General features: G+C 33.4%; 1 protein-coding gene across 1 annotated transcript in view; it reads left to right on the forward strand.

The window, feature by feature from the left end:
• The window catches only part of flr (actin-interacting protein 1 flr), a 56,993-nt gene that overhangs the window by 30,671 nt on the left and 9,154 nt on the right, over window positions 1-17,168 (forward strand). Inside the window, exons 10-13 of the mRNA XM_081764331.1 lie at window positions 1,376-1,590; window positions 1,800-1,919; window positions 3,628-3,786; window positions 16,000-16,150. Of these exons, the coding sequence (XP_081620457.1) occupies window positions 1,376-1,590; window positions 1,800-1,919; window positions 3,628-3,786; window positions 16,000-16,150 (645 nt within the window). The remainder of the gene's footprint in view (window positions 1-1,375; window positions 1,591-1,799; window positions 1,920-3,627; window positions 3,787-15,999; window positions 16,151-17,168) is intronic.

The following is a 17,168-nucleotide window of genomic DNA, read 5'->3' on the forward strand; positions in this document are numbered from 1 at the left end:
GTTAAAAGAGATTTGGAATATCAGAAACTATTATTATTGATAATGAAATTATTTCCATAATTATGAACAAAATAGTACAAGAGTAAATTCTGAGTTGTGAGCCGGATTGCCAGTAAGTTTCGCGATCTGCGTAGGCAAGGTGTCAGGGAATTCCGAAACTTTACAGTTAATGGTACAATAAATATTGAATGCAGTAAATAAAAGATTACGTGTACGAGTAATTAGTGTTTATTCAGTAAATGATAGCTTTCCTTAGTAGCTAATACTAACGTTCTTGTTTTTGCTTATCTACTTGCATGTTTTCTGTTTGCCCGGAAGGAGAATAATTTTATGTTTTTGTTATTGGAGACAATGGATTCTCTGTCTGGTAGTTAGGTAATTAATTACTATTGATTCATCAATCCATTCTGAAAACATTCCCTGTCAATCATATTTGAATGTAAAGATAGTATCTTGTTAAATTGGAAATATTCCTTCATTCTTGAGTATCCTACAAAGTATAACGAGATAATCTTTATTTTAACATATTACAAAGGTAATTAGTTAAAATTTATTTGTAGTTGATGTTTCAGATCCAGGTGTATGAGACAGTTTTACGTGCCAAACCAAAGGAAGAAATTTTCAAACCCAGATCGGTCAGGGTTTAGTTATCTCAGCATCGTATGTTGGGGCGGAACTAAAACGTCCCGCAACGGGATTTGAATCCATAGCTTCCGATTACGTTAATTATTCACGTACATTCATTCTGTAATTTATGTTTTTTTATTAATGCTTCGCGAAAGATTAGTCGGAATAGATGATAGATCAAATGAAGTAAAGTTTCAAAATTTAGAGAAACAGTTTCAGATTTCTTCATATTTCAGAGAGTATAATTTTTTAAACAGCAAGTATTTTTAATTAGATTGTAGCTTTAATTTGACTGGTGTCTGTAATCTATAATTTCCATATTAATTTCTTAATTTCTGACTTCGAACCACGTGCATTATATTCCAAAGTTTGTACTTCACAGATTTTTCATAATTTCTGCGTTTTTAAATGTGACCGAAATAAGATATTCTGGAGAAGGAAAAAAAAATGTATTCAACACGTACATGTAAACACACAGCTAACTTCTACGAACAAATCCCAAAGTGGGTTTGAAAACAAATTAAATTAGAAGCTCGTGCAAACACTTATAAAGCATAATTTAGTTACCAGCTTTCTCGCTGATATTTCGTCAGACTTGATGGAGGAAGAGTAAAGAAAAAGGAAATATTAGAGAGGAAGGTGATAGTGATTTTAACTAATTTATGGTAATTTACATATATACAATATACATGTTACTCAATTGTCTAGTATATAATTTTCTTTTGATGATGTCAATTGTTCTCCGTAGGTGAAAATGACCGTGTCCAAGGCACTGGTCATGGAAATCAAATCAACGGAATGAAGGCTGAAGGAGACTCCTTATATACTTGTGGTATTGATGATAGTGTCAAAGAAGTCAGTATATCTTCCAATGCCTATACTGCGACAGATATCAAGCTGGGATCACAGCCTAGAGGGATGGACATTAAGGGGGATATTATTGTCGCAGCGTCAGTTAAAGAAGTAAGTAAAGAATTTTAAACCCTCTTAGGTCATCACTTCCCTTCATTAGTAATTTGGTCTAAATGTAACTTTATATTCTTTTATTAATTAAGCTTAATAGGGAGAAATAAAAATTATTAAAAATAATTTTATTTGATATTACCTTATTAGTACGTCTTTGTCATTTAATTAAGTATATGTACTCAGTATATTAAATTACTGTTTTCCAGATTACAGTATTACAAGATAGAAGAAAGATGTCTTCGCTTCCAGTTGATTATGAACCATCCAGTGCTTCAATAAATAGTGAGCATCCAGAAGTGGCAGTGGGTGGTTCGGCTGACAATAAGGTAACTTAAGAACTATTTTGTGTTGCAAATTGATTTAGATTATGTCAGTCAGATGGAATAATCATTTTACTGTCGATTCTGACTGAAAAAATTTTGTTTTTCCAACGATTCAGGAATCAGAATCTAAAGTAAGATTATTATTCAATTTTCTGAGAGTGTTAGCATCCTTTTCAAGTGGACTATTTTATCAGTATCTCAGTCAATTTCCAGAATTGAGAATGTAGATTGCGGTACCTACTCCTGTGTAGTCGAATTCTTTATTTGGGTCCGATCTCAGAGCCACAGAATTTTTGTTGATCAAGCATCATGACGGCACGGGAGACCCGGTTGAATTCTCGGCTGGAGCTCATATGATTCGGATCCCACGTTAATCTGTAGATCCATGTCTCATAGCTTCGCTGCTTAAAGGGACATTACATTTAAATCCAATTCAATAAAAGCATCATGAGGCTGTTGGGATGATGATAATTAATGTATTTTGCTTTTTAAAAAATGATTGAATAAAGGATTGCAAAAGCCAAACCGCCCTTTTTTTTTTCTTTTTTTTTAGCAACTTCAAAAACTTGAAACTTGATCGCATTCCAAAGCATTGGATCTTCAATACCCTTTCACAAAATATTTTCTAGTTATACATTCACCATATACCCAACATACTAAAGAAATTTGGCAACAAAGGCAGGAAATGTTGACAGGTTCGTATACGTGAATGAGAATTAGAGAACAATATCTTCTGTTTTTAGTATTTCTTAATTTTTCTTCTGCGTCCTATATTTATTGAATCGGTAAATTTGAGAGCAAGAATAAGGAACTTAGATGAAATAACAAGGATTTTAAAATTTTGAGGAGCCATCGCTCAGTTTCAGCGATATTCCATCGAGTCATCGCTCAGTTCCAATTGAAAGCATTTGTGAGCGATAGAAAGATTTACTTCTTAACTCAATAGAGAAAGGAAAAAGAAATCATATCCGTTAGAGTATGGGGTATATGGTTAACGCGATCTGAATGTAAAAATATTCCAGATATCTTGATTGCTTCAGTGGCTTACAAACAAAAGCGTACGAGTCGTAGCCTTAAAATAAAGAGGCCAGTTCACTAGTAAATAAGTCTCATAAATATTTAATAAATCAAAAAAATGTAGATTCCAGTTTAAATTAAGATACTGTGCTGAAGAGAAAACAGTCTATCTCAAAGTATTTTAAATTTAATGTATGTTATTTTACAAAGTATGAAATCCAACTGAGAATTATTTTTGACACTATTCAACACTGTGAAGGCAAAATTTTATCCTATCTTACATCACAGTTTTTCTTTTTCATATCTTCTTATGCATAATGATCCTCACATTTGCTTCTATATTTAGTTGTTCATGTTTTAATCTCCTTTGATCCTCTTTATTCTCACGGTTTTCATCAGAGAATTTCGTGCATTTATTTAGCAATGGTTTAGGTTCATTGATTAATTTCATTGATGTTTTATTTTAAATATCTTTTTTTTAATACTTAAATATACATACTTCATACAATCTGTGAATGCCAAAACAGCACATACTCACGGTGAAAATAATTTGCTTCACCTGTTCGTATGGCTTCACTCGTAGTACTGGTTACTTAAAAATGAAATAAAGGTGTCTGTGCTGTAAGTGGGCTTTTTCGTTCTATGTTGAAGTTGTATAAGCTACCAACAGATTAGTTGTACTTTCTTTTCATAGGTTCATATATATCTTTTGGCTGGCGCTTCTTTAAGCCCAAAGACAACACTGGAACATCTTGGTCCTGTGACAGATTGTGCCTATTCTCCTAATGGTCAGTATTTGGTGGCTTGTGACGCAAATAGGAAAGTTATATTGTACAAAGTACCTGAATATGAGGTACGTATTTTATGTTTTCTAATGTAGATATTTTGTCGTTGTCGTGTACAAATACAAGACAGTAGTTCATACGTCTAAAGATAACTGTTTTGCTCTGAATGCAATGACTAACTAGTGTTCCCCAGTTTCGTATATTTCTGGTGACACTAATCAGTAAAGCTTCGATAGCTAATTTACATATAGTTGATCAAAAAATTAACAGTGAAATATTCGTCTCTCATCATTGTGTCATGTTATACTGTTTAATCAATGTTAACTATTGTGTGGATATATGCTATTTACTAAGACATTACCGTGAGGACGAGCCTGTAAATAGCGTTGTACAGCGAATGATTGACTTCATAGTGTAGGAAAATGTAACTTGAAGTATGTTTTCTTTAGTGGGTTCTTCACATACAATTGAACGTAATGAAGAATTTGATTACGACCGTTAAATGAAAATGTGTGCTTTCAGCGTTAGCAAACGAAGTTCCCCGATCTTAAAACCTATAAACAGCGGCTTTATGAAAAACAGATGATGGAATTTTCTACTAAAATAAAATACAGACCCAAGAGAGCTCAATGGTTTGTTTCGTATCTTTCAGTTCACTCGGAGATGAGATTTTAGATTTGAAGTAACTAACTTTCAAGTTGTATATACCCTCCGAAACAGGTGTGAATCGTTCCACGTTTAAAGAGTTTTCTCTATTTAAAAAGCCGTCTTTTTAAAGAATGACACCAAAAGTATTGAGTGGAGTTTTGTCAGACTAGAAAGTAGAGAACTGACTATATTTTCAATTGTAAGTTGAGAGTTACCGAGATGACTATCGAGAAATAATAGAAAATGCGGACGGTGATCTAACAACGATATCTTTTGGGCTGAGTCGTGGTGGAAAAGTACATTTTTCTTCTACAGTTAGGACAGAAAAGGCAGATCTGCCTTGTGTCAACCGTAGTGTCATTTTTGCAGTAAGACTTATGATAAGAGTAATTCTTACATATTATTTGCCTATGATGTATGAGAAAATTTTTTCGTAGTCAAAGTGGAGATACGTTGATAATTAAGTATTCTTAGTGCATAAATATTAAGAGAAAACGAAATGTTCTTTCTTCTGACTGATAGCTCATGAAATGTGCTCCTTATAATCAAGGAATTTATAGATCTCGGGTTCGCCCTTAATTATGATTGCCATTGTAGTTTCTGGCGTTTTCACATGATATTTTCCATTGCAAAGAAGCATTATTATTTAATTTTAAAGATTAATCTTCTGTTGTTTCAAATATTTCACAAAAACAAAAGTATAATATGCTGCAGTTAAACAATCAGACTCCAACATTTGTATCGTGTGATGTCATTTATGACTGAAAAAACAATACATCACAGATATTGTATTGTTTCCGTGTAATCGTATAATTAGCGCATGTGGTCTTGGATTCGATTCTCAGTGCGGACAAGCCATTTTGGATGTTTCCTCAGCATCATAAGGTAGCTGAAGCTACCGTAAATAGTAACTACGCCCAAAAACGCCAAATGATGTTATGTTCGATGTCGATGTACTAACCCAATTCCTCAATTCAATGTGTGTCATTTAGTTGGTTTAATCCTTTCTGGGCTATAGCGTCAGGGAATTTTAGTCTTTTGTTAGAAGGTACTCCATTCGTTTCGGAAACAAACGCGAAAAGCAATTATGATTGCTGGCAGAGAACGATTCTTTTTCTCCTGGCGTTTATTGCTATTAATTGATAAGCATTTATTTCAAAAGATTGTGAGTTAATGAATTACCACATTGAATATATAATCTACTGAACATGAATATAGGGTATTATTTAATGAAAAACGAAGCAAGTCATTGCCTTATGTTTGTGATAACTATATGTTAATTAGATATGTATAATTAAGCATTAACTTGTGCATGTGAAATATAGGGATTTTAGATGGGAAGGGTATTATATTTATTGTGTGTTTATATTTGGGAATTAATAATAAAAGCATGACAACTAGCACACGCATTGCACCAAACTCTTGTGGTTTTAAGTGGTTTTTAGTGTAAGTTCAGGGTATGTAGATCGTAAGTTGGCATGTTTAATTACAAGGTATGATCAAAAAGTACGGTGAATGCAGTTGCACAATGCCATCTATTGATCGTGTATACATTTCAACTAGGAAGCCCATTAGCCTAAATCTTGTACAATCGGTGTCGAGTTTGAACGAGATGTGACATGGTAATTGGCTTCCAGAGGCAGAAGAGTGTGGATGTATTAAGAGTGTCTGTCGCTCGCCCAACAGTATTATTATTATTATTATTATTATTATTAAGTCAAAATCGGTATATGGTGATGAAGCGGCGGCATTGAAGACTGTTCACAACTGATATGAGCGATTTAAAACCGACAAAGTTGGATGAAAACTTGCAACGATCGAGATGCCCTTCGATGTCAGAAACAGATGAAAACGTGCTAAGAATGGCGTAAATGGTTTGTTCCATGGCTATTAGAGAGCTTTCCGAAGAACTGAACATCTCGTATGGGTCCGTGAAAAGCATTTTAACCGTCTATTAAATGGGCAAATGGCTTCGTTCTTCACCATGAAAATGCGCCGTGCTACACCTTGCGAGTTTTTGGGCGAAAAAAATATTCCTGTCTGTCCATATTCGCTGTGCTCTCCAGATATAGGACAATGCGACTTCTGGCTCCCAAAAATTAAAACCTTGCTTCAGGGAAAACGTTTTGACACCATTCCTAACTTTGAAAGGGTCACGACAGAGCAGCTGAATGCACTTTCAAAAGAAGCCTTCCTGAAATGCTCCCAGTCATTGGTTCAATGTTCGTACAAGTGCAATGCTTGCCAAGGAGAGTACTCTGAAGGAGATTAAATCAAATTCCATGTAAACTTGTTACTTTGTTTCTAATAAAAGTATTCACCGTATGTTTTTATCACATCTCGTATAAGATGCAATGCAACAGCTATAGTAATCATTTCATGATTCAACTGAAGAACATAATCATATTTTAATTGAATAATTTAAGTAATTTATTAATTTAAAAAAGTTTCTCCAGCTTAATCATAGATAGTCTTTCAGAGCGAATTTAATTCCAATGGAATAGTAGGCGCTGATCGTACATTGTTGAAATAATACCTATAACATCGTGCAGTTCAACATACTTAACTGATCAATACAAGTTCGTGGTTTATTATCTAATCGGACTTTTTCAGTATTTGTATCCATTTATCCAACATGAGCCATTTAAAATCATAAGTTTCTTTGGTATTGGGCTTGAGGGTGTTCGATTGTTTTTCCATCTTCTAGACTTTGATTCCGCTAGACCTTACCTTTAATGCAAGAGATCCCTTGTGCGATTCCAGGCCATGCGAGATTTTGGTGGACAACATCGTGTCCATGGGTTTTTTCGAGGCTCTCCCGCTTCGTTCCATATTCTCATTTCACCAGTTCTTTCATTATCATTTACTTTTCGTCATTTATCGGTTTGAAGGGCATAACTGTGGAACATTGAAGCTTCCGCTTCATTTCCTTCTTTCGTTATGTCGTGTAGTTCCAGTTTCATGAAATGATTATAAAAATCTTTTTTAACCAACATATAATAGAAATATACCTACAATATAGCATCAGCACTTTAACAATAAACTTTTGTCCCTTTCAGGAATTAATATGATTTAGTAGGTAGTAGTGAACATACAGTAACTCTTTAATGCTTGTTGCATTGGTGCATTAAAAGTGTTTTGTATACAAGGAGACGTATTGTTGTTATTTTAATATGGCTAGTTTCTGGTCATACTACGTTGCACACATATATTGAAATTTATTTCGTAATGTAAAATAATTATGCTCTAGAAAGAACTCAAAACCGCACCAGACGCATGTTTTTGTCATTAACTTCAAACTTATTTACCATACCACTGATGTAATATATTTTTGAAAGGTGTTTTCCACATGAAGTAATTCATGTGGAAATACATCCCAGTTTAGCACTTTAAAAAAATACTATAATTTTGTATCTTTTGGATGAAAATCGGAAACAAGCATTATTTGTATTTTAAAAGCCAATTATTCATATGCTACCTGTAAAGCATAAGTCGAAGAGACATGGATGCATCATCAAAAGGTGTGTCCGTCAGCTTGAGACTATCTAGCTCTTTGATTGGCGTAAGAAATTCAGAGATTCAGCATCATAGAAGCAAAAGTCTGTGCCAGTAATCCTGGTACTCACCTTCTTCTGATATTGCTTTAATTTATTCTTCTATCATATCCTCGGCCTACCCAAAAGGCTTTCTGCCCAACATTTTTTATAACTTTCCGTGTTATGTAAATTCCTTGTTATTTCAGTTTTCAATTGAACATTTTACGATAACAAGTTTGAGAGCTAATTTCATATCTTCCTTCAGATAAAGAATGAAAACTTCCCTGTTTTGTTTTGATTTCTATTATTTTAATTCCGCGGTGGCTCAGTGGTAGAGCGTTCACCTCTGGTGTTTGGGGTCCCGGGTTCGATCCCAGCCCCCGCCAAGTGAACTTTGTGGTGGACAAACACCGTGTGCGTGGGTTTTCTCGGGGTTTTCCCGTTTCCTCCCACTTTCTTCGTTCCACCATTTCATTCATCACTCATCATCACCGTCTCCTTTAGCCTAACCGGCATAACCATGGGACGTAAAACTCGAAGATTTCATTTCATTTTCTATTATTTTAATTTTTTTCTGTATGTTAATTACGTTATATTAATATTTTGCGTGCTCTAACGAGAAAATGTGAAAAATAAAAATACAATTAATTTCAATCTATTATTGTTTCGGTTTGAGCAGTGCTGAATAAAAATAATAACTGTACTGAAAATTAGTCTCAAAATTTAAAAAAAAAAAAAAAGAAAAAAAGAAAAAAAACAACCTTGAATTACTTTAATGTAGACTATTATGAATTGTTATTGTTGCTTTTTGTATGTGCGTGTGTGTGCGTGTGTGTGCGTGTGTTGTATTTGTTTTTTAATCACGTTTTTTGAGTTTTTATATTGCCATTAGAAGACTTGGCACTAATCTGAACCATTTTCTCTTTGGCTTGCGTTATGCTTTGGTGGATGGTGCATGTAGAAAGTAAGTACTAACTTCGCTTGTTATATTGCAATATTTAATGTATATTACGTACTTACGTACTATGTACTACATAATAAATTGACATCTCAGAATACAGAAGTACAAATATTAACTTGTTCAATTCATTTATGCAAAATGCAAAGTAACATCTGTGAATGATTTTAAACTCGTAGTAGGTATGCATGTCTTTTATCATTATTATTATTATTAACATGAGCCATGTATTCATATAAATAATTGTACATTTTGTGGTTTATTCAATTCTGTGAACAAGACACACTTTAGGGGTTGTGGGACAAATCATATGACATTGTTAGTCTAGATTTCTGAGTATTACAGCCATTTCCAATTGGTGTTGAGCATAATTGACAGGTCAAGGAGAAATTTTAAACCAATGTTTAATTAGTAAAATCTCGCGAGAAAAACGTGTTAATATTTTCTGCACTATACAGATCTTACAGAGAGCGGAATTAAGTTATTTTCTATATTGCGGAACAATATTTTTTTAATTGGTACACTTAATCTTGAGCTTTTTTAAGCTTAATGTTTTTTAAGCTTAATGTTTTACAATTTTTTAAAGATATTTGTAGTGTAGTAGACTTAAATGTACACTGGGCAGAAAATATTGTACATTTAATTCCCTATGAAATTTTTTTGTTCAAAATCAGTATCTTCAAAATACCGCAAACATGCGTAAAGTGCAAAATAGTCTTATACATGTATGCAGAATGGCCGTTTAGAAAGAAACTGAACATTAAAAAAATGAATAAATATTGTTTTATAGTTCAACTTTGTGTATACCTGTAATAATAAATTTTGTTGACCAATTTCAAATGGATTAACACTTACTAAAAGTAGAACTTTTACCCCTGGATAATACTTCAAGGTAAGTAATATTTATTGCTTTGGACTCTTCAGAGTTCGTTGTAAGATCAGTAAAACGTTTAAGTAGAGGCGTTAACAGAAAGTACCTAGAATTTATCCCGTGCACTGCAATATTGTGCATTTTCGTACCAACTGTTTTCAAGAATAGGTTCAACTAATTTATCTTCTAGATCTGTTCTGGAACCAAGAGGGAGGGGGATATTTTTTTTCGATTCTTGTTTTTTTTATTCTGTTCCTTTCATAATTCGACACTTTATACATAATAAAAAATGTGATAATTGTTCGAGAATTCCAGTTACGTTATTTTTATGTGATAATTGTTCGAGAATTCCAGTTACGTTATTTTTCGATAAATCTTGTGTAGTAATTTTTAAGGTAACTAAAGTATTTTGCTAAGAGTCTGCAACGTAGGTTGCAAATAAATGAATATGTGAACAGAGGTGTGCTTACATACCTTACCCTGCCCTTTCGTTTATAACTTTTGTCATTATTATTGACCTTTTGCTTGTTTCCAAAGTATGTTGACGTTTCATAAGGTATGTAGTGAAATGCACATAGATTTAGTATTCACGTTGAAATTCCAGTAAATGTTTGAAACTTGTACTACTTGAAAACATTATACCTGCGTAGAAGCAACATTCGAACAATAAAGAAAAAGTCAGTCCGTAATTCAAACATATACAGAGATGTCTCAAACAAATTGAGAGAAGAAACTATTCCATAAATTTAACTTACATATTCATAGCATAAGTACTTTTTTTGTGATATATATTGTCAATTTCATTGTGTTTCGCTGTATGTTCGTGAGAATAAATATATTGTAATTTTTTTCCTCATTAATTTCATTACCAGATAGAAATACGGATTAACACAACGAAATTCACCTCCATACCTTCCGAACGTTACACACACACACACACACACACACACACACACACACACACACACACACACACACACACACACACACACATACATACATACATACATACATACATACATACATACATACATACATACATACATACATACATACATACATACATACATACATACATACATACATACATACATACATACATACATACATACATACATACATACATACATACATACATACATACATACATACATACATACATACATACATACATACATACATACATACATACATACATACATACATACATACATACATACATACATACATACATACATACATACATACATACATACATACATACATACATACATACATACATACATACATACATACATACATACATACATACATACATACATACATACATACATACATACATACATACATACATACATACATACATACATACATACATACATACATACATACATACATACATACATACATACATACATACATACATACATACATACATACATACATACATACATACATACATACATACATACATACATACATACATACATACATACATACATACATACATACATACATACATACATACATACATACATACATACATACATACATACATACATACATACATACATACATACATACATACATACATACATACATACATACATACATACATACATACATACATACATACATACATACATACATACATACATACATACATACATACATACATACATACATACATACATACATACATACATACATACATACATACATACATACATACATACATACATACATACATACATACATACATACATACATACATACATACATACATACATACATACATACATACATACATACATACATACATACATACATACATACATACATACATACATACATACATACATACATACATACATACATACATACATACATACATACATACATACATACATACATACATACATACATACATACATACATACATACATACATACATACATACATACATACATACATACATACATACATACATACATACATACATACATACATACATACATACATACATACATACATACATACATACATACATACATACATACATACATACATACATACATACATACATACATACATACATACATACATACATACATACATACATACATACATACATACATACATACATACATACATACATACATACATACATACATACATACATACATACATACATACATACATACATACATACATACATACATACATACATACATACATACATACATACATACATACATACATACATACATACATACATACATACATACATACATACATACATACATACATACATACATACATACATACATACATACATACATACATACATACATACATACATACATACATACATACATACATACATACATACATACATACATACATACATACATACATACATACATACATACATACATACATACATACATACATACATACATACATACATACATACATACATACATACATACATACATACATACATACATACATACATACATACATACATACATACATACATACATACATACATACATACATACATACATACATACATACATACATACATACATACATACATACATACATACTCACTCACTCACTCTCACACTAAAAAAAAAACTAGTATCGGCTTATGACTAACAAGGAAAGTACATGAAGTGGTACGCGGGGATCAGTGTGTGTTATATGTCGTTGGAAAGGTCGTACCGTGTACACCTCACATGTGAAATCTCACTTGAATGGAGCCTGTAGGGGACGTGGCGACCATTTAAAGATCTGAAAGCTCCGAAACTCCAGAAAAGGTGGACAAAATACGAAGCTATAATGTAATTGCTTTTAGACGTGGTATATAGGTATAGGTTTAAAAGGCAGCTGAATAGGAATTTCACATCAAATGCTTACGAATCAAAATGGCGGATCCAACGTGGCGGACACAAATTACAAAATCAAGCTATGGATGTGAATTTGGGTATGTAGAGATAATCGACGTTTCTATGAATGAATCGGATACCAAAAGTTTAAAATTCAAAATGGCGGATCCAAGATGGCGGACAAAATGCAAAACACTGCTGTAAAACTGAAAGCAGGTAGGTAGAGGGTTTCTTGGTTGCTGAGTACGAATCCGATGTTAAAAGTGCAAAATGCAATATGGTGGATCCAATGTATCAAACAAAAATTGACATGTGTATCGAAACGAGCCTGGGCCTCGTCTCGATCTCGTCTCGATTTGGAAAAACACATCTCTGTCTTGAAGTTGAGAGGAGATGGAGACTAGTCTCGGTGTCGGAACCATCCACTCTCATGACGTTTGTCATATATGTGGCTCAAAAGTGTACACGGCATAATGTGAAACCGGACAGTTAGTTGTGGAAGCATAACTTTATTTTAAACTCCAACGCGCACTTTTCACTGTCGTTGTTCGGATCTTCAGGTGATATCTGTAAATAATCGCAACGTCTACAGGCGATATTCAAAGGAGATGTTACGGATGCAAAGTGTACTTGGTGCGAGCTTTTCGACGATGTATAATATATGCCGATCCCCGCGTACCTTTTCGGAACTGGAGGAGGGAATTGGTAATAAAATAATTATTGTCTATGATTGCAATCTGTTCGTATCATAGAACTTTCGTGTGCGCTACAAACCCTTCCCTGCATTCCATGCCTCAATTTTGACATGATTGTATACCAAACACGCTCCCTGTTTTATTGTATAACGTTACTTACCCCGTTATGTACTACAAGTATTTTTCTACTACATGTATAAGAATTACATATGTTCGTTCTGTACATATTGTATATTCATTCTTTTTGTCCGCCACATTAGATCCGTCATATTGCATTTTGCACTTTTAACATTGAATTCGTACTCAGAGATCACAAAAACCTCTACCTACCCACTTTCAGTTCCATAGCAGTGTTTTGCATTTTGTCCGCCATTTTGGATTCACCATTTTGAATTTTACACTTTTGGTATTAGATGCATACATAGCGACGTTGAATACATCTATGTACCCTATTTCAGATCCATAGCTTTTTTTTTTTTTTTTTTAATTGTCTGCCATTTTGATTTGTAAACATTTGATGTCAAATTCGTATTCAGCTACCTTTTAAACTTATATGTACCACGTCTCAAAACAATTACATCATAGCTTCGTATTTTGTGCACGTTTTCTGGTGTTTCGGAGCGTGCCTTTTATGATCTTCAAATAGTTGCTACTTCCCTTCAAGCGAAATATTTCACATGCGATATATAACACACAGATCTTCGCGTACCACCTGATGTACTTCCCTTGTAAGCCATCTGCTGCAGATAATGGAGGATAAGAAATAGGAAATTTTGTTTGTTTCTATGTTTTGTTTATTTATTTATTTATTTATTTATTGAAGTTTAGCATCTCTTTTGAGTGTCGAGATTGTGAGAGACGTGGAGCTATGGTTAAGGTGGAATTTGAACCACCCTATGAGTTCATATTTTAGTGCTGTCACGGGAAATCAAACCAGGAACCCAGCTAGCAGGACTGAGGAATAAAAGTCATCGGGAAATGACCTCTGTATACAGGATGACCTCTGTATAGATTAGAAACGGCTGAAAATGAAAGGATGAAAAAAAAAAGAAAAGAAAGAAAAGAAAAGAAATAAATTTCATAGGGCGCATTGAATGAAAAGTACTGTTTTTCCTCACAGGCCCCACTGTCATGGTTATTGGGGGATCACTCAAAAATTTTAAATCGGACCATTCCATTGAAAAGACCATGAAAAACTTTTTTTTTTTTTTTTTAAATGGTGCATTATGAAGTGGTCACCATTTAATGAGATAGGACCCATTGAATGAAAAGTACGGTTTTTCTCACAGGACACTGGAGGTCACTCAAAAATTATAAGTGGGAAGATATTCGTTTGATATATCATTGAAAGTAACCTGAAAAAATAAATAACTTTCGTAAGATTCCTTGTGTGTGAGGAGTCCCCGTTTACCATTCAAAGGTAAGCTCTTGCGCAATAACTGTTAATACAACATTGTATAGGGCAAAACTAAATCGTACGTCATTACAAAATTAAAACGATCACATACAGGTGTACAATGTAAAAGAGAATTTTGCGAAGTAGAGTAGAAATGGCATGGTATGACTTACAGTAAAGCACCCAAAGTGCCAAGCACATACTATAGTGAAATACGAATGCAGAAGAGAGAAACAATGTCTCCAGTAACCGTTTACTTCTTACATAAGATGGTATGAGCTCCGTCGAAATTCGGATATTTTCTCTAAATTAACTTTTTTCCCTTATGCTTTCTTTCCGTTGTTTGTTATAATTGAGGAAACAAAATCTTGAAAGTTGAAAGTAACACTTTGATTTTGGGACAGTCCTAAAACTAAAAAGTAATAACCAAAGAAATGGGGTGTACTTGTTAAATTTAGCAGGTATTTTGGTTTGACCAAGTAGCAACAATCTCAACCATTTGTTCTCCCCGGTCTTCAAAACACGGTGCCCCATAAGAGTACTTGTTACCAAGAAACATTGTTTGCTTTACCATGCTTTTCTTTTTTTTTTTTCAGTGATTTATTCGATCACATAATTTATCATTTAAAATTTTCGAGTGATACTATGATAGAGGGCCCAGTTAGAGAACCAGCACACTCCATTGAATATGCCCTGTGACACTTTCTTTTTCTCACATTTTGTTTCTTTTTTTATTTCCAGTGGTTTTGTGGATTGTAAGACTGGACGTTTTATCTAATTATGCAAGAACTCACATTTCCATTATGGCTATTTCGTAAACGGTGCCTCACATAAAAAAAAAAAAAAAAAAAAAAATCCTACAAAAACTGTTTGTTTAGTCATGCCGATGCTGATAATGATATATCAAATAACGTATTTTCCTCTTTAAAATTTTCGAGTGACCCCTTCCTCAATTCCCCATGATAGGTATCCCTGTGGAGAAAACAATCCTCTGTATTTAGTGCACCCTATGACATTTTCCTATCTCTTTTTTTTTTTTTTTTTTCTTTCTCTTATTTTCAGTCATTCGTGACTTATAGGCACTGAATGAAGTTATAAACATACCCAAGATGAATAACAGTTTGGATTGTTTGTACAAGCGTGAATTTCGAATGTTATATATTTGGAGCTGAGAGCACGCACTAGTACAGGTATTATCTTTAATGCTTATTTATGTCGCTGCACAATTTATATAAAATTGTTTTTAAGTTCGACTGTTAACAGAACTATTATTTTGTTTTCAGCTTGCTCATAATAAAGAGTGGGGTTTCCATAATGCACGAGTAAATACAGTCGCATGGTCTCCCGACTCCTTGAGTGTTGCAAGTGGCAGCTTAGATACAACTATCATTATATGGAGTGTTCAACAACCTGCGAAGCATACTATTATCAAGAGTAAGTACTTTCTTTTTTAGGGAAAAGAGAGAGGAATTTTACAAATATCCCTTTGCTACTTCCGTGTAGCACGTACTACACGTGTATATTAACCGTCTAAAGGCACACTTAATTGCTCTTGCGAAGCTTTCATGTCTTCAGTAATATAAGCAGTTATAGAAATTGCAGTAAAACCCTGTGATTTTTTTTTTTTTTTCTTGAACCAATGAATAGTAAATAAGGAAGCGGAAGTTAAGTGGCAGGGAATTATTGACAACTCTGCACACAAAAAGTAATATGTGGTGTAGTGCAGGTTGTCCATCCTCATGTTGCTAAGAGAAAGAGAGAGAGAGAGGAATACAGGGTATCCCATTGTGTTAGAGATATTTGATTGGTCACTGTGTTAACATTAATGTAGTAATGAAGAAGCTATCCAGTTTAAAGTTATTTGCATTCTCTGTAGTTTCAGTAACCATGAATTTGTGTCTGGTAGAGAGTCCTAGGCCTGTACGTTTTTGAAGATGATGATGACTATACAGTTACTGTAACTTCCAGATTATATTTTGAGATGATTCACAATTTTTTGAAAATTGAATTGCGAATAGAGAAGAACGATTCATGGTTCCAATATAATTTAAAAGAGAACATTACCCAAGAAATTATAGCAATTAACCAGGCCATGTGTTACATACTTACGCAGAATTTTCAAGCCCACAGCGGTGTGATTATCTTCCTGAAAAAAGTACGAGCCTAGGATTTCTCCACTGGCCATGAAATCACGTTTATTGAAACTGCAGGGAATGGTGAATACTTTTAAACCGCATAGTTTACTCAGCACTACATTAGTGTTCATACAGTGACATACAAAAAACCGTCAGAAGCAAATGAGACACAATAGTTTAATTTATTATTTCGTCGATCATCTAAGGTGTATGCTTTCAAAGTATAACTAATAGAAGTCAAAGGTAAAGGTTTCGTTTCATTGCGTTATTAACAAGTAATTCAGCTTCAAAATTTAAAGCATCTGGCTTTTGAAAAT

This window comes from Thermobia domestica, chromosome 1 (assembly GCF_964235325.1).
Source record: "Thermobia domestica chromosome 1, izTheDome1.hap1.1, whole genome shotgun sequence".
Lineage (NCBI taxonomy): Eukaryota > Metazoa > Arthropoda > Insecta > Zygentoma > Lepismatidae > Thermobia > Thermobia domestica.